We start from the raw sequence: 25,431 nt of genomic DNA on the forward strand, positions 1-25,431 counted from the left end.
AAGCCTCCACACCTGCTCTTCTCTGCAGCACACACATGCTGCTGCTTTGATTAGAAGTTTGCGCGAGAGCTACTTTTGAAATTGCCACACCTGCGTTGCCGGATGCTCCATGCGATTGGGTTTTTCAAGATTATATAATGGTCTCTCGACAACTTTCACAGAAGCCACAGTTTCTAAAATCGTGTGATCTGAAGATTTCCAGGTGACTTCAGGGATGTTCTTAATTTTTTTTACCAACACAAATACATGCAATCAGGCAGACTAAGAGAAAGAGAACATTGCTGATTACGAATAATTTACAATTCAAACCGCCAATCATTTATCACATTGCATTTCTAAGATTTAACAGACGATAGCGGTAACCGAATTCACCTCAATATCTCGTTGTCGCACTTGACTTTGCAAGACTTTAACACAAACGTCAAACCGGCATCAGCGTTCATGAAATTACCAGCGCGCCATATTTACTTCTCGCTCGATAAAAATGTAAATTTACCTTTACGCCTGGTTGAATATTGTGTTTCAGAAACCCAAACGGCTTTAATTGCTTTGGGTTACAGTACAACTTTGCCAACTGAATGAGAAAAGTATATTTACCGATCACAACCAGGATGTTATGTTTTATTCCTGCTGAGTAGATGGAGTGTGTAAATTGCTTCAGGAACTGCTGCGGTGTTAGCAGCCAGTTCACAAAATAATTATTACTGACAGCATGGGATTTGTGCTTGGAGAATCACAATATGGAGAGGAGAGACACACAAAGGCCCCCGTGCACACGCCCACACCTCCCAGTTGACACACAAACACGCACATGCATTTTCGATCCGGGCGTCACTTTTCCTCTGAATCCTAATAAAAGCGCCTCACTTTAAATAAATATGTCTGAATCAATGGATGCAGTTTTCTTGCACTCTTCCACTCTGTCGTCCTCCTCCTCCTCCTCCTCGCTGCCCTCATTTCTTCAACACACAAACACTGGCAGGCACATGCACGCTGACACATGCGGGCAGGAGCAACGCACAAGCACGCACGCACGCACACACACGTTTCGAAGCAACTGCAGGAGAGGGAGAATCTATTTTTCCAACGTAATTTCGCCTGACAGGAGTGACAGATACTGTTTTATGACTGAATGGGTTTCTCCACGCTATTAGGAACTCATTCTCCCATAATGCAACTTGCCACAGCAATAACTCTCCCAGCGAGACTGGCACAGAGAATGTGTTTAGTGTAAGTCATCTGACCCTTGTTTTTATTCATTCTTTTACGAGGCGCTCTCTCACTTCCTCATCTGGGCTTTTTGTTTATTGGCGCCCTTGAATGTGTGCAGAGGTCACTCAGAAGAAAAAGAGATAAAACCGAGAGAAATTAACGTGGGTTCAAATACCACAACCCTAAAAGGATGAAGAAGTAACAATAAAAGAAGGCACGGCTGGGAAGATGTAAAAACTAAGGAACGACGTGAAACGAGCCGCAGATGCAGAGAAGCTCGTCTTCGGCTGGAAGCCGGTAGCAGAGCGCTGATGTGACCAGGTTGCCACCACGAGTTGTTTCAGTGCAAAAATCCCACGGGATCTTATCATTATAACCTCCCACTGGCCTCACTGTCATATCTCTCACACACACACACACACACACACACACACACACACACACACACACACACACACATACACACACAGGCTCACACACATGCAATATATTCCATTCACTGTATATGCTTAATATCTGGTATTACATCCGGGACGATTCAGCATTCCTGTGCCCAGTCGGTCGATAAAGAGAATCCTCCCACCTCTTGAGGCATTAATTTATAACCCCTCTTTCTTTAATTAGAGAGAAGCAGCAACTGGGAGGAAGAAGGAAGACGAGGGCAGCAGGACAGGAAATGTGAAGAGTTGCTGAAGTCAGCTTTTCTCCTTCTCCTCTTTTATTATTTTTTTTTTTTTTCTTCTGATTTTGTCAACCATATTTTGCGTGGAGCATTAATCTCTCCCGGGAGTTTATTGACTCATCCAACCAAATTAAGAGCACTTCTCAAAGAGTAGATAAATACAACCGAAGGTTGAAGTTTATCATGTTTGTCCGCTACAGCTGTCAGCGAGCCGGTGAGCTTTGCTCTGTAGCTAACCAGCCGGAGGAGGGTGAAAAATAGTCCGAACGACTGTGAGTTTTAAATCAAACGTTCAAGACACATTGTAGGAAAATTATAAATGATCCTTTGATCCATCCAGCTGTCCTCTATACTGCTTTATTGATCCTATATCTGCAGTGGAATGTAATCATTGCTAGCCTAAAAGGCACAAGCTCGATTTATAAAACAAATCTGAACTGATTTTACTCAAATTTCCCCCCGAAAGCATATTTTCAATAATCATCTAATTTCCTGCATTTTCCATTTCTTTAATTACACACACACACATCTGCGTGTGTGTAAATACATGCACTCACTCACTTGTGAAATGCAAAACAGCTGGGCTCAGACAGATAGACAAATGCGGCCGATCCCTTGAGAGCAAAGGTGACACACAAGAAGCGGCGCGCATGCCGCCGTCCCGCCTCAGCCTCTTTAACGCGAATGCCTGCGCGGGCGTCGCACGCTCGCGCGCACAGTTTTGAGGGATGTAGCCGACAGCGGAGTGAGCTGTTGACAGTGGTGCCGACTAAAAGCGGAGAAGAGACTCTAATCCCTGTCAGAGGATAGAAAACCACTCAAAGCAAAACAATTAAAATGCTAATTTCACTTCCTCCTCTCTGCTCGCTTGTTAATGACTTAGGAAAACATCCAGGCAAGGCGACGTCTGTGCACTTATATGTGTGCATTTGTGAGTAGCAATGACTGGCTCATGATTCTGGGGTCACAGAGGTGGCAGATTAGCGTTGATATTTTACATGAGTAAACGTACCGGCGGCAAACATACACATAAAACACAAGCAACCATTCCGGGCTTTTTCAATTTGTGCCTTGTTAAAGGAATGTTCATGTGCACGATGCACAAAGGTCTCCGGCGATAGCGCCAAACACTCAACTCTACAGGGCGAGAAGGGAAAAAAGAATGAAAGCATCTTGAAATAGAGGGAAAGAGTGAGAGTGAGGTTTTGTCTTTTTCTGGCTCGTCTTTCATTAATAATTGAAAAGTCAAGCAAAGCTTTGGTGCCTGTTGCTGTGTGTGTTTTTTTTTCTCTTTCCCTCTGCTTTCTCCGTCTGGCAAAAACATAGGTTCCACACACACACATGCTCACACACACATACACACACACAGTGAGTATACATCTGCAGACAGATGTGGACGGGTAAAGAGCTTCCATAGGGGAATCGGAGACATCACAGCTGGAAAAACTTTCTAAATTATTAACAGAGCCACGGCGTTGCCGCGCTGTCACACTGCCTCTCTCTTTATCATGCCTGTGTTTGTATTCATGCTGCTTCCTCAGTCGGCTCTTTGTCAAGCATACCTTCACCTCATGATTCCCTATATATTATTCTGTAAGTACGCTGTTGTAGCATTTCTTACGGTGTGTGAACAACACAGAGAAAATCCCAGTTGCAATTTCAGAATATTTCTACTTTGCTTGATTAAAACAAAAATGAAGAAGAAACTGAATACATGTGTTTCTTAATTATGTTTATCAAACTCTAACAAATTAACTCAGTGAAAATGATTAACGATAGGACATGTGTGTAAGATTTTATAGAATCCTAACAGAAAACCAGCCTCCTAAAGCACAGAGCAGAGTCTATTTAATCTCAATTGAATGAGCATATGTAGTGTTTCTGCATGTGGTGCCGTGACAGCCTTATTAATGTACCCAGCTGATTATTGATCTTCTGATTCCTTCCAGATGGGGAGACTGGACAATGGCAGTCTGTCACTTAAGTACCCGGTGTGGCCGCGGTTCAACTCCTTCGGCGACGCCGAGCTGGACGACAACCACCTGTCCATCGTCACACTGGAGGAAAAGCCTTTCGTTATTGTGGAGGACGTAGAAAGACTGACCGGGACCTGCATGAGGAACTCAGTGCCCTGTAGGAAACATATCAAAGAGTAAGTCACGCAGACTCCTATTTATCTATGAACGTGTTATTGACTGAACGTACTGTACGTTTTGTCTGGATATGACAGGAAAATGTTGCAGCACTAATTTGGTATAAATGTACATGAGTTTTCCATCATCTTGGGCACGGTGGCTGTTGTTCCTCCGCGCTCTCCTCCTTCCTACTCTGAGCTGGGAAAGAGGTGCATTGCTCAATCTATGCAGCAGCTCCTTTCCTCCCCCTGAAAATGGAGGCGAGTGCTGAACTCAGCAATTTACTTCCTTCCCCACCAATTTTCTCTCTAACACCCAAATACTTGCAGCCTTTTGCTGTGTTATGTTCCCGAAATACACACATGCACAGTGCTGATGTGTGTGTATGTGTGTGTGTGTGTCCCTGAGTGGCTTGAGTGCTGCTGAATCAAAGCATGTAATTGGTTTGTAGATAATTTAATAATATTTCCCCCCCGCTGGAACACACACATTCATGAGCCACACTTACAGTTAGATTGGCATGTCTGCTACACACTTTGTGTCTTTCTATCCCTGCAATGATCTCTGACTGTGCAAAGTCACTCCCTGTAACTGCTGCACACACACAGCGCCAAACAGAACTGATTAAGCACTAATAGGGTCTCGGGGTAGAGGCCGAGAGATATTTTCAACCAGGATCACTGTGAAGTAGGGCGGTGGATAAAGCATCTCCGAGGCGCAACACAAACACACTTTCACAATCTCGTACACACTCTCTGTTGCCACATGTCCACTCACTCACAGGCCAATGCGTTCGACTGCATTCCTCCCTCCCACAGCGCAATTCCCACTCAAGCATCCGTGGTGTCCATTTGGAGAAAGAGGGATGGATGGGGGGGGGGGGGGGGGGGGGGGGGATGTATAAGGCAGAAGAGGAGGAGTGGTGAAGAGGTTGGATCGGGGTCGGAGGAGTATCCATGCATGCAGAACCAGAAATTCACTCATCCAGGCTGGGCCTAAGAACGAGCTATAACCACACTAATGCACACAACCGCACACAGACACACACTGGCCTCTCTGGAGACCCCTCAGGCCCCGGAGTGTTACTATATCAAGTTGGCCTGGCAACTTTGCAAACAGCCTCCATGGCATCACATGCTCCCACTGGCTGGACTGCACTGTGACCTGCCTAAATGAGAACACAGTGTTCATGAATGCAGCTATTAAAGTTCTGGCCTATATGTTCGCTCTGACGCTGCCAGAAACCAGAAACTCCTAGACTCAGTCGTCCCTGTTTTCGATCGTCCTACCATCAAACTGCTTCATACCTGACTCCTCCTTCCTGGCAACATCACATTATCATAACAAGTTCAGATTATACATGCATCCCGGTGCATTGATCTGCTTAAATGTTCTCAATGCACTATACAAATTCCTGATGTTTTCTTTTTTTGTGTGTGTGCAGAACTTGTGGTTTGACTGATTTATGTCATTTAGTGCTTTTAAGATGAACGATAGACCTGCTGCATACTGAACCACAAGCTGCTGCCTCTTTCAGTCTATCCATCCACTCTGTTGTCTCTTACCGTCGTGCATCGCTGTATTTACTTTAATCCATTGGACCGGTAAACAAAAATGTAGAATTAGATTATTTTATTTGCATTGCTATAATTAAAAAGCTTTTCATTTCGATAAGACAGAGGAGACAATACCCACATTGCAATTTTGATGGTGAATTAGATGTACTTTGTACTTCTGCAAGTGCTTACAGATGCAATACAGCTTCCTAATTTTGTTTTTAATAATTTAACAGCTGTTGTAAATGATTTCTTGTCACAATAAGAAATCCCGCAGGGCGAATGTGCAAAGTTTCATGAAAAGTCACTCACAACTGCTGAATCGTCACCGTTGATACAATTTTCTCTCTCGTGTCAAATCATTAGACCATAAAAAGTGAACGTCTCCTTCGTGTGAAGTCAGGGAAGAATTCCACTTGGGGAGACATTTGTTTTGACAGATCAATGGCGACTAGTCTGAGAAACTCTGGATAAAAAAAAAAACAACTTGGAGCAAAATTGGCTAATGTTCTCCCAGCACCGCTCTTTGAGAGTGGCATAGTTCTGTCTATGAACGGACCTCCAGTCACAGCGGTGTGTGTGGGTGGGTATGTGTGTGTGTGTGAGAGAGAGCGCGTCCGGGTGTGATTTTTCTCACTTTCCATCAAGTTTGTGTCCAGGTTGTTAAACTAAAGGACGAGGTTATCATCTTCTAATTAGCACACATCTAAAAGTTAAATGAGACTCCCAGGTGGCTGTGGGTTGATGCGCACTTGTGTGTGTGTGCACGCGTGCGCGTACGTGTGTGCGTGAACAGTGTGTGAACTCTCCTGCTCTCAAATTCATGTACACAGATGGTACAAGGCTTACAGATGCAGCGCCGTCAAAACCTCCTCCTCTAGAGACAGAGTGAGAAGGAGAGAAGGAACATATTTTTTTTTCTTCAGCCGTTCCGGCTTTGAATGACCTGAACTTAGAGGTGAAAAAGTCCCAGGGTGATTTTTGTTCATTGGTGCAGTCATACAAATTTAACAAGAGAGATTAAAGTGGGACAAAAAACATTTTTTCGTTGGTTTTGTCAACATAACCTTTACTGAACTAGAACAACTAAACTAAACTGAAACTGAAATGCTTCATGCAGAATGTATAAAATGTTTTCTCCTTTTATTTATCTATTTGTTTTGCAGTAACACAACAGAGGCTGGTGGAACATATATCAAGAAGTGCTGCAAAGGTTTCTGCATTGACATTCTGAAAAAGATCGCCAAGTATGTCAAGTTCACCTATGACCTGTACCTGGTAACCAATGGCAAGCATGGCAAGAAGATCAACAATGTCTGGAATGGGATGGTGGGAGAGGTGAGAGCGATGCTGCTGTGCGCACGCCTCCGCGAGCGGTATTCAGTTGACTCCAGTAAAAGTCGATAGAGATCCCTGCAGTCAGACAACAAGTCAATGTCACATGGCACCTAAATGTGTGTGCGAGGCGACATCAGGATCCATACGAGCTGCACGCTGTTTCGGAGTTGGGTTAAAATGCTCCTGTTGATGACGATTGATTGCCAGCGAGGCAGGGCGTAATTTGAAAAAAGGAAAATCTATCGCCATTTTAAAATTTGTGTTGTGTGTTTAGAAAAGGCGCAGTAGTCAGTTTTGCCGTGTCAAAATACTTTAACGTGAAGATAAGTTCTTTGACGACATTAAGAATATATATGAGTGCTGTAGAAAGGGAAAGTCAGTCATGATTCTTGGTTTCTAAATAAAGAACGTTTGTGAGCCTGCATGTTCTTCCAAAGGGTTTTTGATTTTTGCTGAACGTTTAGAAAAAGTGTCTTCTCAGCCATAAAGCAATAAACGAAAGAAAAAAAAAAACTGCTCCTGTAAAAGTTCTTTGAATGAGTTTGATTATCAGTGGCTTGAAAGGAAAGTCCCAGAGTTCATTATGAGGTTGTCAACTTTATAGCTGTCTCTGTATTTTATGGTTGGCTTGAAGTGTGTGTGGCATTCATCTGACTCAGCACAGACATCAATGTGCGAAGTGACTGTATGAAAACAGTTTATGAATAGAAGCTTCACTGATGCAGTTTGTCAAATTTAAAATCTTATGCAGAAATTTGACAAATATTTGCTATTTTTTTATTTTACTATTTTATCATGACATGTACTTTTAGATTTTTATTGTATTAAAGAAAAACATTTTTAATTTTACGCTCTTATTTGGTTGCATTCATTGTTGCATTTAGATTTCTGATTGAGTATAATGTAACCTCTCCCTCTGTTCTCATTATTGCTCCTTCGCCCCCGATCGCCCCTCCCCATCCTTCCTCTGTCAGGTGGTCTATAAGAAAGCCGTCATGGCCGTCGGATCTCTGACGATCAATGAGGAGCGTTCTGAGGTCATCGATTTCTCCGTCCCGTTCGTGGAAACTGGTATCAGCGTCATGGTCTCTCGCAGTAATGGAACCGTCTCCCCGTCAGCCTTCCTTGGTAAATATCACGGAGTCACTGTTGCTTTGGTGTCGGACTCGGGAGAGCATGTGGACTCGGACTGTCTTGTTTGCTTTTTTTCAGCTTCCGTGGTATTTTCTTTGCGCGTCTGTGTGTGTGTGTGTGTGTGTGTGTGTGTGTGTGTGTGTGTGTGTGTGTTTGTGTGTGTGTTATCCCTGAGATACTGAACTGACAACACAATTCATTTCTCGCTGTCAATACTTTCTCCTTCATCTGAAGGGTTTAGCTTGACTCCAGCTTTCTGACACAGTGACTCTTACTCACCTGGGATGGGCTTAAACACAGGATGTCATGTACATTTAAGTCCAAGTGCCTCCGTATTGACATGCGACTTTTTGCACAAATTGCGCGATGGCCTGGACGTAAAACGTGCATAACAGCGAAATGAAATGCCAGCAAAGTAATCTATGAAATCTGAAGGAGAAGTACAGGCATATGGCTGCATATCCGGGCGCAGCGACACACACACACATAGGTACACATGCTGACATGTATGCAGCATGCAGTTAGTGCTGTGAAAGTGGCAATTATAGGGGCTTAGCAAGAAAACCCCGTAATGGCTGCTTGCCAGTACACACGTACTTCACCTACACACACACACACACTCACACACACACACACACACACACACTCAGAGTGCACGGCCGTGTGCCAACAGTGGTCTCCCATACATTAGAGCAGAGTTTAATCTCTGCAGCACTGTTGTGAGCTCAGAGGGAGGACAGGAGTGCTGACACCAGGGCTTCCTATACTCTATACCCTCTTTGTACACAGTCAAATAGGAGGTGTGTTTCTGTGTGCCTGTGTGTGTGTGTGTGTGTGTGTGTGTGTGTGTGTGTGTGTGTGTGTGTTTGTAAATGTGTGCGGCAGCTTCTGAAGGGGCTGTGAACCTACAGCAATCAGCCTGCTATTCATGAAGTTCCCTAATCACTAGGAGTGTAACGGTATTTGTATTCGTCCCGTACCGTCACGGTACGGGGGTCACGGTTCGGCACACACAATCACACGACGAATACACCAGTGAGTAAAAAAAAAAAAAATTCCAACCTTAGATGGCGGTAATGAGCCTAAAAGCTGCCGGCAACCACCATTATCACAGAAGAAGAAGAAGTAGAATAAGCAGGTCCAAACATGAACAAACAAAGAAGAAAGTCCAAGCGGAATGAGAGCTGCAGCGTGTGGCGGAGCGGATTAAACGGGAGAGTATTTGTTCCTCGTGCGTTCCCTCATACTGAGTGACGTGTGACGTGCCAGTAAACGGGAAGCAGCACAGTCAAAAAACCAGCAGAGAACGCCACGGTGGTGGAAAAACACTTTTTTAATACAAAACCCCGACATAAAAAACATTGGAGAGGCGAGATGGAACCAAATCGCGCAGCAGCGAGTTGTATAAAGAGCTCTATAGCAGAATACCAGCGATTGCCGGCTGGTGTTATGGATTAACTGGTTCCCGTGTTAACGAATGACAGCGGAGGTCTGTGTAAACACATGCTGATTACAGCAGTTGTTAAAGTAAGACTCACAAAAGACTTTAAACGTATATACACTCACTGTAACTGTCGATAACCGACGTTCGCCAGAACGACTAGATGTTTCAGTCATTATTGGTCACAAGTTAACATGGGCACCAGTTAATTCGAAACATCGGCATGCGGCGCAGAGCTCACACCGAGACGTGCTGCTCCGCACGGCGGTGCTGCGGTCAGGGGAGCAGCCGCTCCTTCAGCAGCATATCATGGAGATTTTGGGACATTATTTGAGCAGATATCAGCAGATAAAAACTCTCTGCTTGGCGCTGAGGACTGCTGCTGCAGAGAGGAAGACCTGCAAGTTCCTCGTGAGACTTTGTGCGCATGTCACAGGGTCCTTGTAAACGAGGATTCATCGTGGATGCTTTGTATGCTGTACATGAATACACTCGCGTTTAATACTATTGTTTACAATCGGATTGAAAAAACACCATGTAAACTGGGCCAATAATGTGTCGCATGGGAAAGCTTGGGAAAAATGTTCTGGTGCATTTGTGAGCTTTTTTTACTTTTTCCCCACTGTACCGAAAAACGTACCGAACCGTGACCCTTACACCGAGGTACGTACCGTACCGTGGCTTTTGTGTACCGTTACACCCCTACTAATCACTGTGTGTGAGTGTAGGATTAAACTCTTCCCGCAGTTCATGGAAAGACAGAAAGAGGATAAGAATGAAATGAGCAAAGTGATGTGTAAGATATAAAAATGTAACTTAACACGTATTAATACTTAATCCCCGTCTCCTTTTGTCTTTTCTGTCTCTTTCAGAGCCATTCAGTGCATCAGTGTGGGTGATGATGTTTGTGATGCTCCTACTGGTGACTGCAATGGCTGTCTTTATGTTTGAGTACATCAGTCCTCTTGGCTTTAACAGAAACTTGGCACAAGGAAAAGGTGAGCTGGAACGCCATCCCAACCAATGAATGTACAAGACATGATTTGCTTTAATTTTTTATGGAGTTTTATTGTTTTCATAATAAGTAAATTCTCTCTTTTTTCCTGTCTTTCTTGTGTCCCTCCTCTCAGACCCCCACGGCCCTTCCTTCACCATGGGCAAGGCCGTGTGGCTGCTGTGGGGTCTGGTCTTCAACAACTCCGTGCCTGTTCAAAACCCAAAGGGAACCACCAGTAAGTTCATCGTCTCGGTGTGGGCCTTCTTCGCCGTCATCTTCCTGGCCTCCTACACTGCCAACCTGGCCGCCTTCATGATCCAGGAGGAGTTTGTTGACCAAGTCACGGGACTGTCAGACAATAAGGTAATGATCAACATGGAAAAAAAAAAAAAAAACGTGTTCAACATTATCTATTGTAAAGAAAAAGTGGTAAAGGAGGGAGGGATGGAAGCAGGAGGGGGTTACGTCAAGTGGCAGGAGGGATACTGAGCACTCACGAAAGGCCAAGACACGCAAGATGGTACAAGACAACAGGTGGACAGATATGGGTCAGGCTGACAGCCGAGGTAGGGAGAGGAATGGCGTGAGGGGAGACGAAAGGCAGAGATATGATACGGAAAGACAGAGACGACAAGAAAGAAAGAAACCAGACAAAATGTGTTCAGGAGAGACAGAAGTAAGCTGTTACAAGTTTATATTGTCTTTGTTCATATTAAAGCAAATTTTGACAGATGGTGTTTCCCATTACTGGAATTAAAAACTAGTATTTCAGATTTAGTTTTACATGATGAAGTATTTCACAGTTTATTTGCAGTATGCATAGTAGGAATACTGCAAAAGTACCAATTCTTGTGGTACTGTATCCCCTATATATATGAATGTGAAGAGAAGTTTGTTTTTGTTTTTGAGTAGTGATGAGAGTGGAACAACTTAAAGCACCACCAAGTGTGCAATAAATGAGCAAAAAACTCAATCCATCATAGTTACAGACACCCAAACAGTAGATTTAGCTTCAGTTGCTGGTTATATCGCTGACGTATTGATGATGGCAACTCCTGAATCAGGATCAGTTATCACTGGAAAAAACACCATTTGTCATGTATTTAGCAGTTCTGTAACGGAATCAGGGAAGAAACTGTCGTAAATCTTGATATAGGGTGGATGGAGGACAATCACAGAAAACACAGCTTTAAGCGTCGATTGTAAGCTCAACACAACTTTATTTATTTTTTGCCAGCATTGTGATAATAGCTCATCTATTCACAGTTTTCAGCATTGAGGGCTTTTTTTTTATTCATATGTTTTTAGTTTAAATGATTCATGAAAAAGCTGTAATGAATGTTTACCGGGCTGCTGAGCATTTCTCCCGCCTCGTGCACCGGTGTCGAGCAGTCAGTTAACAAGCTCTGTGGCGTTTTAGACTCCAGCCATTTGGGATTTGTTTCTAGCTTTCCAATAGCTTAATAACAGACAACAATTTTAATTCACAGACTTAAACAATTAAAAGTCAAGAAAACAACTGCTGTGCCGGAATTGTAACAGTTAGCAAAAACAACACACTGTTAGCAGTTGTTGGCAACCTTCTACATGCATCTGCTCAAACACACTTTGAGCGTGTGCTCGGCTTTTACTGACCATCAGCGCGAGTTTGAGAGTTCATTTAAATTTCAGTGCCTGTTTTCAAAACGCGACTTCAAAGTGAGCCTAAGTGCACCGTCTGTGCTGTGATTGATGGGAGAAAGGTATATTGAATCAGTGACAAGCACTCTGGGGTGTCGCTGCCCTTGAACACAAACACACCTGGATAAACACGAACCCAGCGCTCTGAGAAATGCACTGTTGCCATATCGCTCGGAACAACATTAGGGACTGCTTTTAGAGGGTCGGCTTCGGAGTTAGAAGGAAAGAAAAAGAACTTAAACAAGTGAAACTGAGTCGATATGGAACAGGACTGGTGTTGAAAGAGCGCGCACATTTAAGAGTTTTGGTAAGATTATTATTTCACAGCATAGAGGACATGTGCCGGATTTAATGAATGCTTTGAGAGGCCGGTCATGCTTCATTAATACTACATATCGTTCCAGTTTTAGCCAACATTTGTCGTTGGTGCAGAAGAGACACCCTGTTAAGTTACTCACGTATTTCTATTGAAAGCAGAAATAGTGCATGCCCCAGAGCACAACATGAGTCATCAGACATTTGTCACTGTTTTTACAGGAAGAGAAATATAAGAAAATATGTGAAAATAATCCGATTTTTTTTTTTTACATCCATTCGACACAAATTAAGTTATAAATTAACTAAAAGCCCATATTCTCTGGATATTTTTTTTTTCTTTTTTATTCAATGGGGTCTTTAAAATCATTACAATGTTGATTCTTTGTGCGCTCCCTGTCTCATATCCCACGGTAGTGAAACAGGGCCACACATACACACACAGCGTAGGCAGAGATGTAGTAAAACACACATAAAGAAAAGGGAATCAACAGAACTTGTATAACAGTGAAATAGGCCGGGTAGCAGGAGAGAAGCAAGAGCTGCAAAAGGAGCAATGGGACGAAACAAGAGAGGATCGACAGAGACGACTTGGGTAGGGTGAATTAAATTTAAAAAAAAAAAAAAAAGCAAGATGGCAAGAGATCCCACAAAGCATCACATGGCATCCACAAAGGTTAGCAGCAGCTTCCTCTGCCGCTCTTATCTCCACCTGTCTGAGACACAAACCTCTCCTGCCTCTCATCATCGCTGCATTGGGATTCTGTTAGCGGTGGCTGCTGCGCTTCTTAAAAGCCCTTCACTGGTAATTATCCAGCAGGAGAAGAGCACTTTCTCAATCTGCATTTCCCCAGCCAGCCTCCCCCCCCCCCCCCCCGCCATATTTACCCTCCTCTGACCTTAAAGCTTCTGCTCAACCTTAAGAGAGGCACAAAGGAAGCGAAGATGAGGGGAGAGAGGCAAACAATAGCGAGGAACTGTGTGAAGACAGCGCTCCTCCCCGGAGGGCCGTTGCTTGTCATGCTGACACATACACTGCATGGCATCACTGCAAACGTATGCATGCACACGCGTATGCACGGAGGAGTTGGACTTGTCATTGCACCCTTACCGTGACCTGATTACACAATGGAGACGGACATGCTTTCAGGCAGATAGCGCACGTAAAAAAAAAAAAATATCTGTAAATATTGACACGCTGTTTACATAATGTATTTACATGTAGCTTGTGAGTAGCTCACATAAACAGTGCGCACGGCCAAACAAATAGATGAATGACACATAGCAGCACAGTAAAGCTGAGAAAGTTCCCGGTGTCCTCCGCTTGCATCGGATCCCCCAACATCTCATTCGCCATGGGACTGAAACATAAACTGTCCATATGTCACCGGAAAACAACGTGGGTTTGAAAAAAAAGGCTTCAAATAGTTTAAAGAAAACAAAATCTGTGCAGCCCTCAGTAAAACAGTCAGTCAGGCAGCAATTCTCAGCACAGCAGTCTCAGTCAGACACTCCCCACTGTGCACAACCAGAAAACAATTTTCAAATGCAGCGCATCTTAGCATGCACACATTAGTCTGCTTAAGTCGTGATGAGGAGCACCAATTCTTAAGGGAGCTCGTGGTCCCAGTGGTGTGAAGGAAAAAGCCGCCATGAAATCTAGCAGAAAATCAGAAATGAAGAAAACACCCAGGATACGTCAAACCAGCCTGCCCCAGTCCCAAAACATCCTCTATGGTGTTCACCAGGTGTACGTATTCACCAATAGGGTTGGAAATACAGCCAGTCTGAGAGTGTTCCTCTTAGCCTTCGCTATATTTGGACACCGTCGGGGCGTGGAGGCCTTTAGGGTCTTTACCAGCCTCCAGTTTCAGCTGATCCACTCAGGACCGCAACTCTCATTTTCCTGGTTGATCAGTTTTCAACAAAACACAGAAGCCATCAGTCACACATTTGCCATGCGGTTTCACAAGGGAATGTATCCACAGGATCAAAGATTCAGTCGGTTTTTTATGCTTTGTAACATTTCTGTGTGTCACTTAAAGAGGTTAATCCATGTAAGGACAGCTCTCTGTTGTTATCTTTATGAACGTGTTAAAACAAAACAGGCAGTTTTGTTTTGTTGCCATGGATGTTAATGGAGAGCTTATGACTGCAGTGAGTAGCTATATACTGTCAAAATGAGGAAAAGATATTTGCACACTTACACACAACTTTAAAATCTCTGTTGGGTTTTTCACTGGTTCTTTGTGTGTTCCTGCGTAACCTTTGCTGTCTTGTCTTGTCCTCCCTGTTTCCTCTTTTTTCTTCCTTCCCTCCTCACAGTTTCAGAACCCGTACGCGTACTCGCCTCCGTTCCGCTTTGGCACGGTTCCTAACGGATCCACGGAGAGGAACATCAGGAAGAACTACCCGGCGATGCATCAGTATATGGTGAAATATCATCAGACTGGAGTCCAGGATGCACTTGTCAGCCTGAAAACCGGGTAAAAAAGACACTGTGTGTGTGGATGTTTGTTAATCCACTTGACACCAACCATTCATGTGAAAAGCTCCACCTGTATTGGATTTTATATGTAATTAGAGAGTTAAACAGGGAAGTTCATCGTCCCCGGGGGGAAATTTGTCTGTGAGTGTACTTCTCACAAGTGTAAATGTATGTGTCTGTGTGTGTGTGTGTGTGTGTGTGCTTTTGTGAATGTGTGTGACAGGTCCTCTGAGACTCAGGATGAATGGGCTTTCTCATTGGGAACAGCAGGAGCTATTTTTAGAACTGGTGTCTATAGTGGGACTGATGGGGTGTGTGTGTGTGTGTGTGTGTGTGTGTGTGTGTGTGTGTGTGTGTGTGTGTGTGTGTGTGTGTGTGTGTGCATGTGCACATGCACATACACACACACGCATGTATAAGGGAGGGTAGGGAGCTGGGGGTTTAAACGCAAAACTACCCAAGGACAGATTGAAAGGTTGGACGGATAGAAACGTGAAGGTAGAGATGGTGTGTGAAAAGAAGGAGATGGAGGAAAGTCAGAGGGGTGACTCACTTCACACTGTCACAGGAGGAAAGGGGGCAGCATGGGAGGCCAAGGGCAGAAAGTCTGATTGGAGGAAATCGCGGAAGAGTGGAGGACTAAGGAGGAAGGGAATGCTGATGAACTGAAAGATGCAACCTCGTGGAAAAGGGGGAATAAAAAAATGGAAATTTGATGTTAATAGTGGAGCGAGTGAAAAAAGGGAATTAACAACAGGAAGAAGCAGTGAGATTGCTGAAAGATGAAAGCGAAAAATAGCAGCAAAAGGACAAAAGGTTGATGAAATGCCATGACAAGGAGTTTGTGCTGATTGGTTAATGGTCGCGAGACAAGAACCAATCAGAGCTTCTTGCTCAAAGGACAGTGAAAGATCAAACAGGAATAATTCATTAAGAAACACAGTTCTGAGGATATTATAATTAGACGCACGATTTTTAAGCAGTTATGTCATTCAGCACATTATTCAGCATCCATAAGTCATAAGTATACTGGATGTAAACACGCAAAGACGGCTTAAACCGCTGCAGCATCGCTAAGACTCCGGGTCGTGCTGCTGTATTAACACACACGACGCATACTCCTACAAGTATTTAAGTAAACTAATGCCACGTGCGCGGCTACAAAACGCTTCAAAATGAAAAGTCACGCATATCTGTGCACACCCAGCCAGCTGCAGGTGTCTGCAGTCAGTAATACCCTCATTGATATTTCTATTCTGTGGTATTAGCAGATGAGCAACACTGCAGCGTTCAGCTATTTGAGGCTCGATGGCTGGATTAGCTCTGATCACACATAATGCTGACAGGCTTTACACACAAAATCTGTTACAGCCACAAGAACCAAAACTATGCACAGGGGAGCTTAAATTGATTTGATTACGTTTTGGGACTCAGATTAGCCATAATGCCAGCAAAGTTTAGATCGTATTGTTGCTGGTGAATTTAATTTTGAATAGATATCAGCTAATCATTACTTTGGCCACAAAGCCTTCATACCTGTTGCGGTTGAATCGGGAGTGAGTCTGGTCTTGTTCCTGGACGCCAAAAGCACATCTAAGACTCACCGTCTCAATGCTATGTGCCACTTTCACTTCACAACCTCTACTTTTTGGCATGCGAATGTAAGACAGGGGAGTTATAACCGCTGTGGTAATTTTCCAGAGATTTCAGAGATTCAGCACGCAGATTCTTGGCATCTCATCCCTCAATGTGAACAGTTTGTGGTTCATTTTCTCTCTGGTAACCTGTAGCCACACCGACGCAGCCCCCTGTGTTTTTATGACACAGTGCTCCTGTCAGTCTGAAGACAGCCTTGCATAATTTAACACACTTGGCGACAGAAAATAGTCTTTCTGTGGTTTTAATTTGTGATTTTGAAATCCCTTTTAAAAACCTGAAATGCATTAAAAAAAAATAAATAAATAAAATCCACTGCTTGACAAGACATGAAACGAATTCCACAATATACCGTATAAATAAAAGAGTGGAGTCAAGTGAAACTGGAGCTTCCGAAGGGATTCCCGTTTGAACGTTCAGTCTTTAAATGTCACTTTGGTTCAAATGGCAGGTTGTGTCGTGTACTGAAGAGCTGCCCTGTAGTAGTGTAAAATAAGATTCACAGTCACAGTAAGTGGACATTTTACCGTGTTAAAGATGACTTTCAGAGGTGTCGATGGGATGTGGCAAGAAAATCTGTGCCGCTCCGATTCATTGGAAATAAAGGTGTGACAGATCGGCGGTGGCTCAATCCCTCTCCGAGCCATTAGAGCCGCGGTGTGTCTGGCCAGCGTTTCCAAACACATGCACGGACAAATCCTTTGCTTACAGAGATGCACCAGTGCACACTCTCAACTGGCCAGTCACACCCGCTCGCTCGTCGGCGCACACCCCCCGACTCCCCCCCCCCCCCCCCCCCCCCCCCCGACATGTTTGGACACACAGTGTGCGTGTGGATAGAGCCAGTGCTGGGTTAAGCTAATTACACAGCTAAACTATCGGCTGTGAGCCGCTGTTAGAGGGCTGGATCTGACATTCAGTAAATGCCAGCCAGTCACCGCACTATTAGCAGGGCTCCGTGTGTGTGTGTGTGTGTATGTGTGTGTGTACTGCGATAGTGAGAGAGTAGCGGTTAGTGACGGCATCAGTTACATTGGAAATGTCAGTCCAAGTCTGGAATCTTTCACGTTCCACTTCTCAACCTACTTATTTATGAACGCGTGTGTGTGTGTGTGTGTGTGTGTGTGTGTGTGTGTGTGTGTGTGTCTGTGTGTGTGTGTTGACAGAGGCAGAAAGACTGTGAGACAGTGTAAATGTTTGTGTCTGTCTAAAGTTTGTTTAGGTTGCCCGCGTGTCTCCAAGGTCCTATCATCAGTGGAGCGTGCAGTATTGAACCGCCGCCACTCCCCACTGTGTCCTCTGTGTGTTTGGTTACACTCGGATTGCAGTCTTATTGGAGATGATTTACCACTTCACAATTGATCTGCAAACAATGCGTTCTGAAAAATAAGCCCCTCTTCTGCTTTCTGTCTCCTCCTGTGCACATCTCACTCACTCTCTTTAAAAAATGTGAAACCCCCTCACATTTTGTTTTCATCCCCTCCTTCCATCTGTTTTCTCCTGTTGTTTTCTTTTTTCTCTTCCTTCACAGCAAACTGGATGCCTTCATCTATGATGCTGCAGTCTTGAACTACATGGCTGGCAGAGACGAGGGATGTAAGCTGGTGACCATTGGCAGCGGGTAACCTATACTTCCTTAAAAAGATGCTTTCATTTGAGGATTTGCTTCAAATTGATTGTACAACTCTGTCACATTCCCCATCCCGATCATTTTTTTTTTTTTTTCCTAATGAAATAAGGTGTGTTTTTTTGCTTGTTCTTGTTGACTTACACTGCAGCAAATACCGGCCACATTGAATCTGCTCTTCACAAACTGACGTTCTCTTTGTGCACATACACATATCAATCCCCCCCATAAAGACTAATGTATGGTGACGTGATCGCTCTGTGAATGTGTGTTTGGAGTCAAAGATCTGAGGTTGGTTGACTCTGTTTTCTGCTCTACGACGGTGGCTAACGTTTCTCCAGGTACGTTGCTGTGGGAATGCTGAACATGACTTGCTCAGGAGCAGGTTAGGTTCGGGATGAGAGCTCAGCAGCTGTAAAAGACCGCCTACTGAACAATCAGCTCTCCTGTTCCCTTCCCTGGCGTGTTTATAGTGAGAGTAGTGCTTTCTAGAAGACTAAGAGGACTCGGGGAGACTATAAAGCCCACAATCAGCCCTGACATTAGAATACAATTACAGAGGAGGCTGTTCAAAATTCAGAAAAGGATTTTTTTTTTTTCATCACAAAACAGCAAACAAGCAATGAGCGCCTAAGGGTCTGATCTACTAAAGGCTTGCACGTATAAAAACAGTCACTTCTGGAAGTATTCCACAAGTGTCTACCAACAGGTCTCAGTGACGACAACATCCGACAGATGTTTGAATTAACACTGGAGTACCTGGCATGTGTTCAAGAACACACACAATCCAGGGAGGTGTGTATATTAAGAGATTAATTTTCAATGTGCAATGGGATTTATACAATCTGAAACCATATGCATTGCTTCAATTGTGTTTTTAACACACATGAAAAGGAGACACAAGCCGACTCAGCCTTCCTGCAGAAATGCTGCTGTTACTGTAGAAACACTCATTTCCTCAGCTGCCCCCCCCCCCCCCCCCCCCCCCCCACAGAAGTTTTATTTGCAGAATTTATTCAGATATATATTTTGTGTTGTGCCCATTCTTAGTTTGAGCAATCTTTTCTGATTTTTTTTTTCTTTCACTGTTACTTCTTATTTTCTCACAGCTTGGATTTTGTGACCAGCCATCTCCCATGCTGCATTCTTCTTTTTCCTGCTTCTTTTTGTTTGTTTGTTTGTCAACCATATTCACATTCATACCCTGTGGTTCACCAATGTATTTGATAACTTCTTCCATCAACTCAGTGGATTCGTCACATTTCATTTTGTGCTCAGTGCTCCATCCATCCCCGTCCGACAAACGCAACCAGACACTGTAACGTCTGCAGCAGATAATAACTAAAAGTGTGATCTATTTGCGTAAGTATTCAATTCAGCACTTTAATGCAGGTTTTTAGTAAATCAGGCCCAGAGCGTGACTATATTATGATGGGTTTATGACAGTTTCCTCCCAAAAAATATGATTATTTTAAGATTCTGATACAATCATGCATCATTTTCATCTAATGCTAACAGAATGCTGAATTTGGCACTGGCCTTTAGAAACAGTGTTTTTTCACTGCGCTGAACCAAAAGCAGAGTGACACAACACTATTTTTTGTTTTCTTTCTAAAATGTTACAAACCTGAAAAAAAAAAAAAAAAACACTGACCTGGTTTGCTTAACTTTCTCTCATCATTGCTTCAGCTCAACCCTGATGAGTCCTGTGGATTTTGGTAACCTCTCTTCAATTACTAATTGAAATAGTGTCTTTCCAGCAAAAAAAGAAAAAAAAAGACACACACGTGGGTATTCTTTTGAGACGTGACCCTGCAGGTTTGTACAGTTTTAAGAGGACTTATCTTTTTATTTATTTGTGACCTCAATTCCAACTCCATGACATTTCTGTGCATCACTATGCATGGTGTATTCTTCAAGGAGAATTTTAATCACAGTGACGCCATTTGGGGAAATAAAGGTTAAAACATTTCTTTTTTTAAAGGTTAAAATATGTGTTTGTGTGTACGTGTGCGTTTGTGTGTTTGGATGCTCTTGTGCTCAGGTACATCTTTGCAACCACTGGTTATGGCATCGCTCTGCAAAAAGGGTCGTACTGGAAGCGACAGGTGGATCTGGCTATCCTGGCAATCATTGGGGACGGTGAGTAACACACACACTCCGACACGCACTCGCAACGCTCTCATACACAAATTAAAAGTGCATGACAATATCCAGAAGGCACAGAGGTTACATTGTTCTTTGCCAGCACTGTAATTCATGCACTCATACACACATCTCTACTGCCTTGTCTGCTGACAGCACAAAGGGGAAGCAGTGAAGTATAAATAGTGCTTTGATGTTATTCTGGACACAAAGGCTGCTCTAAACAGAGGGCAGAGTGTGTAAGTTATTCTAATATATTCCCCTCTGCAGCACCAAATCTGTGCGTGTATGCGTGCGTGTGTGTGTGTGTGTGTATACACATTACGCTATCCGAATCACAGCATTCCTTTATTACAGTAGCCTCAGAAGTTTTTACATAAACAATTTCACTGCCGCAAAACAGAAAGAAAAGCAAGACGGCTCTGCTTTTAGTGACAGATTCATTTACATTTTACATCGAAAGCGTTTTGCTGATGCGAGCGTTCGCAGCCACTCACATTAAGTGCACTGAAGTTGATTAAATGAACGTTGGTGTCACAATAATCCTCTCTAACCAAATCTTATCAGGGCTCCGGAGCATGGAGGCCACCCTCCAACACATTTCTTGGCTAGATAGTTTTGACAGAAATCAGACTTGGTATTTTTTTTTTTTTTTGTTGTTGTTTTGCTCTGTCTTCTGCACATTATTAATAGCATCCAATCCCCCTATTGTTGCTGCTTTTTGAAGCAGTCATCCTTTACGAATAATAACTGGAGAAGACACCCAACTAATAACTTCACTGTTGTTCCTGTGCGATGGTCAGACAGAGGTTAGAAAGAGACATGGAGCATGAGAGCGAGAAATAAAGAAAATTTATGTCAAGAAGAGGGGAGGAAATGAGGGAAGTGAGGAGGGAAGGTTCTTGATTGTGGTGTGGTGTCTTGGCAGATGCTACTTGAGTCAGATAGGTACAAAGTGGGTGGGAAACATATGGCATTTCATGAAGAGAGAGGACTGAGAGGAGATTTGTTTGGAGAGGCCCAGGGGAATCTGATCCTGTATGGAAACACATGGTCTGCAAAGACGGAGCTGAGCCACAATCTGTCTCCAAGAGTTACATTAAAAAAAAAAAAAAAAAAAAAAAAATCCCAAACTGTTTGGCAACATCAACTCATGCAGTAACACCGCACTCACTTCAAGGGCGGTTTATTTTAAGGATTCCATTGCTGTCATTGGAGTATATATAAAAACCAGCTCTAGCTCAATACTGCACGCTCACAAATGTGTAATGTATAAATATGATGTTTTTATTTAGTCTTTATGAATATGGAATGACAGGCGCTAGCTCAACCAAAATACTGACAAGAGTTTATGCTAATAGATGAATGATCAATGTTTCTTAATTTAACGCATTTTAAACTGCTTGTATCTTTCATGATTGTGTGTCACTTTTTTGAGAAGCTCTAAATCGGCTCACCAGAGTTGCTGCAGTCATCTGTCTCCCATTCTGCACTTTCCTTTTATGACAAATTGACATTTATTTGCAGTAACAATCTGTTTTTGTTAACTTTCTCCTCCTGCACGCCCCACTCCATGCTATCATATTTAATTTAATGCTTGCAGTCTATCCAATCACCCCATGGTAAATGCAATAAAATAGAAGATTGTTCTCATATAAACAGATCCTGAACCCCACTAAACTCTCACTGGAATGCTTCTGTTTGTGCGTGATGTTTCTGATCATGTTATTCTTTATTGATCAGCAGCCAAACATGCAAACTGAAAGAGCAATTTATTTGCGTGAACATGCAATTTACCTTGACACAGCATCACACAGGAAGTGTGTTGGAAATGGCGTTAAAAGCAACGGTGTTGCTTTTGTTTGCACTTCTAACCGACCCTCACCCTCTGCGGACCAGAAGAGCCCTTCGACAGTAAAGACTGCATTTTGATCTCTAGCTTGTTGGTCCGCCTCTCATCACCATTGATGTCCCTGGATTTGAAGGCTGGCTCACAATTCAAGTGTGAAATAGCAAATGCTGTGTTGTCATAGAAAAGGTGCAAAACATAGGCCTGACTTTGATTTTGCAGCATCCAGTGTCGCAGTTTCTCACAGGCTGAGCCCTTTGTGCCCTTCTGTCCACTACAGTAAACATCTCAGTCATCTGTGATTGCACATTGTGAACGTATAATCAGAATACTGATAAATTGTGTTGGTCAGTTGTCAGAAAAATAATTCTCTTCTGTGCTCAGTAAATGTTCGGATAGAGGATAGTCTTGTTCTTTTTTCTTTTTTTTTAAATCAGGGCGACATTGTCAAAGAAATGCTTTCGTCCTGCCCTTCATGCTTCAGACACGGATATTTTTATATACACCCTGAAAGTGTGGGCACAACTTGTTGGGACTTGTGTTCCTGTGTTCCAGCTGACTGGTCAGCCGACTATTGCTTGAGCCCTCTGACTGCTGAAAAGAGAACAAAATTTGAATTTCAGCAACACTTTCCCCCTGAAGTCAGAGCAGGCGGCGCAGGCAGGAGTGGCTCCTCTCTGCTTCTCCCTTGAGTACACTCGATTAAAAAAAAACGCAAAAGACAAGGTGACCTGTTGATACCTACACATCTTATTTGTCTTAATTTAGTTTTATAGCCGATCAACTAAATCTATTAGAGTATATGCAACTCTGACACGAGACAAATGCTTTCCAATTTTACAAAAGGGTTAATGATGTCTTAGTGAGCCTGAACCCCAAAGACATCAAGCTGAACACCACCATGATATTTGTCTTTCCCCAATAGCAGCCTTACTTATCCGTCCCTGAATGACATAGATTGGATTAGCTACGCACCAAATGTCACCGCGGAAGCCACAGAGGGAAATGGAAGGAAGGGAACACAAAGTGAGGAATGAGAAAAGATAAGGTCTTTGTTGCTTCCTACCTTTCTTTTATTAACACTAAAGAAACAATCTGTTTGAACTATCAGGCTGGATCGGGGGGATTGCAGGAACAGTGGCTGGTGGCATCCAAAGAAATATATTTTAAACAAGCCTGAAAAACATACAGCACAGAGTCAAAAGGTATTTTTAAACTGAATTTGTGATCGAAATCTATTAGACACATGCATATTATTTTCATGCAAAATTATCAAGAGCTGATCAAGATCAAAAACACATTATTTTCATCATAAGCAATTTCCTTAACAGTGCAAGTCTGACCCACATTTTCAGGACGTCAACATATATTATGACTTTCACAAAATTAAATTCTTAAAATGTCGTTTTTAGGTGAAATGGAAGAACTGGAAGCTCAGTGGCTGACGGGAATCTGCCACAATGAGAAGAATGAGGTAATGTCCAGTCAGCTGGACGTGGACAACATGGCGGGGGTCTTCTACATGCTGGCCACGGCCATGGGGCTCTCCCTCATCACCTTTGTCTCTGAGCATCTCTTCTACTGGAGGCTGCGATACTGCTTCACCGGGGTCTGCTCCGGCACGCCGGGACTTCTTTTCTCCATCAGCCGGGTGAGGACACGTTTGTGTGTATATAGCAATGCGCTTCCGATGGTTTGGAAGAAAAACAGACCTTTAAAATTTTCATTCAAAACAAGACATACCTGTAGACGAAAAGAAATGGACAATTGAGCATGTTTTCATGTGTCCACATGAGCCTGTGTGAAGATAAGAGCCCGGGGTGTTCTGGCTGGGTTAACAGCGGTCAGAGTCGCGGCTATAAGACGCAGTGAAGCGCTGCAGCTAAACCGGAGGCTAATGCTGCATTATTGGGGTTAGACATCCCTGTCTTAGTTCTATTTTCTATCCGCAGAATAAGAGAGCAGCACAAGCAGAGGAGACACGCAGGGAGGAAGAGCAACTGCTAAACTAAGAGGCTGAATTAAACGAGGGATAGAAGGGAGGGGCTGCACAAGGGAGGATGAGAGGGAAAGATGGGGCTGGAAGCAGGAGGGGGAAATCACGAGGCAGCGCTGAATATCGACAAAAATAGATCCTAATTGCAGCACTGTTTTGGGTGAAATAACGGCAACCAGCGCTAAATCAATTCATTCTAGCTCTTTCTGCAAAAAGGTCAGCATTCTCTCTCGCTGTATGTGGGAGCGGAAGACATGGACGTGCATCCCTAAAAGCACTGCAGTGTCTCTGCACTATTTTTGAAGCAGAGTGTGACTCTATGCAAAAGTTAACAGAGGGGAGTAGTGAGGCGGAAAAAAAAAAAAAAAAAAAAAACTCAGGGAGAGGATAAAGTGAGGTTCTTGAAAAAGACTATTTGAAAAGAGGCATTCTCAAGAGTAATTTATTACAAGATACATTCTTAATGATCTATCCTGTGTTAATAAGCTTCACGAAATGCGCACTGAACCAATAATAAGCGTCAAAACCACTTATGTTTAAATGCTTTTTAAAGTAAGCAGAACATAATTTGTTTTCTTTTCTTTCACTGTATGTTGGAGGATTGTCTATTTTTATAATGAACAAAGAGTATCTTAGTTTTATATTGAGGGACAGTAAATGTGTTGTTTGTAACTCTAATAAATGTTTGCACCTTTTTTAAATTGTTTAGCTGATGCAGGTAACTTTGTTTGAATAAATGTAAGTCAGTTTAGGACACGTGTACCTTTTTAGAAAACTGAGGCTTTTTAATGTGAAACACAGCCGTACTACAAAATTGATAAATCTGCTGAAAGACTAGTTACAGTGCATTGCATCATGTATGTGCCTGCTTTTGAAAATACAGTAAACACAAGTTGTTGTCTGGTTGGTGATGGACTGCTGCTGCTTACCAAAGACTTTGGTCTACATATTATTGAGCAATATCTCTGCATTTTATTTTATTTAGCATTTCTGTGATTAAGTCCAATTCTATGCTTGTTAAATCCTTCCTAAATTTTACTGTATCTTTCAAGCAAATGCTGTTTGGAAGATTAATAGTTTCATGTCATACATTTTCATTTTTGCTGTACAATTTGGTTTTTCTTTGTGAGATGTGCTAAACACAATACAAAAACCCACAATGAAATGCTGTTCGACTGTA

At 43.1% G+C, this 25,431-nt stretch overlaps 1 protein-coding gene across 2 annotated transcripts in view; it reads left to right on the top strand.

The window, feature by feature from the left end:
* Positions 1-25,431, top strand: part of grin2aa (glutamate receptor, ionotropic, N-methyl D-aspartate 2A, a) — a 125,887-nt gene that overhangs the window by 97,817 nt on the left and 2,639 nt on the right. For both annotated transcript variants that reach the window (XM_030090283.1, XM_030090282.1), the window contains 9 exons: positions 3,844-4,046; positions 6,752-6,923; positions 7,898-8,051; positions 10,371-10,496; positions 10,629-10,858; positions 14,816-14,976; positions 18,166-18,255; positions 20,306-20,403; positions 23,668-23,906. In XM_030090283.1, coding sequence (XP_029946143.1) covers positions 3,844-4,046; positions 6,752-6,923; positions 7,898-8,051; positions 10,371-10,496; positions 10,629-10,858; positions 14,816-14,976; positions 18,166-18,255; positions 20,306-20,403; positions 23,668-23,906 — 1,473 coding nt within the window. The remainder of the gene's footprint in view (positions 1-3,843; positions 4,047-6,751; positions 6,924-7,897; positions 8,052-10,370; positions 10,497-10,628; positions 10,859-14,815; positions 14,977-18,165; positions 18,256-20,305; positions 20,404-23,667; positions 23,907-25,431) is intronic.

This window comes from Salarias fasciatus, chromosome 4, assembly GCF_902148845.1.
Source record: "Salarias fasciatus chromosome 4, fSalaFa1.1, whole genome shotgun sequence".
In the NCBI taxonomy this organism is placed as follows: domain Eukaryota; kingdom Metazoa; phylum Chordata; class Actinopteri; order Blenniiformes; family Blenniidae; genus Salarias; species Salarias fasciatus.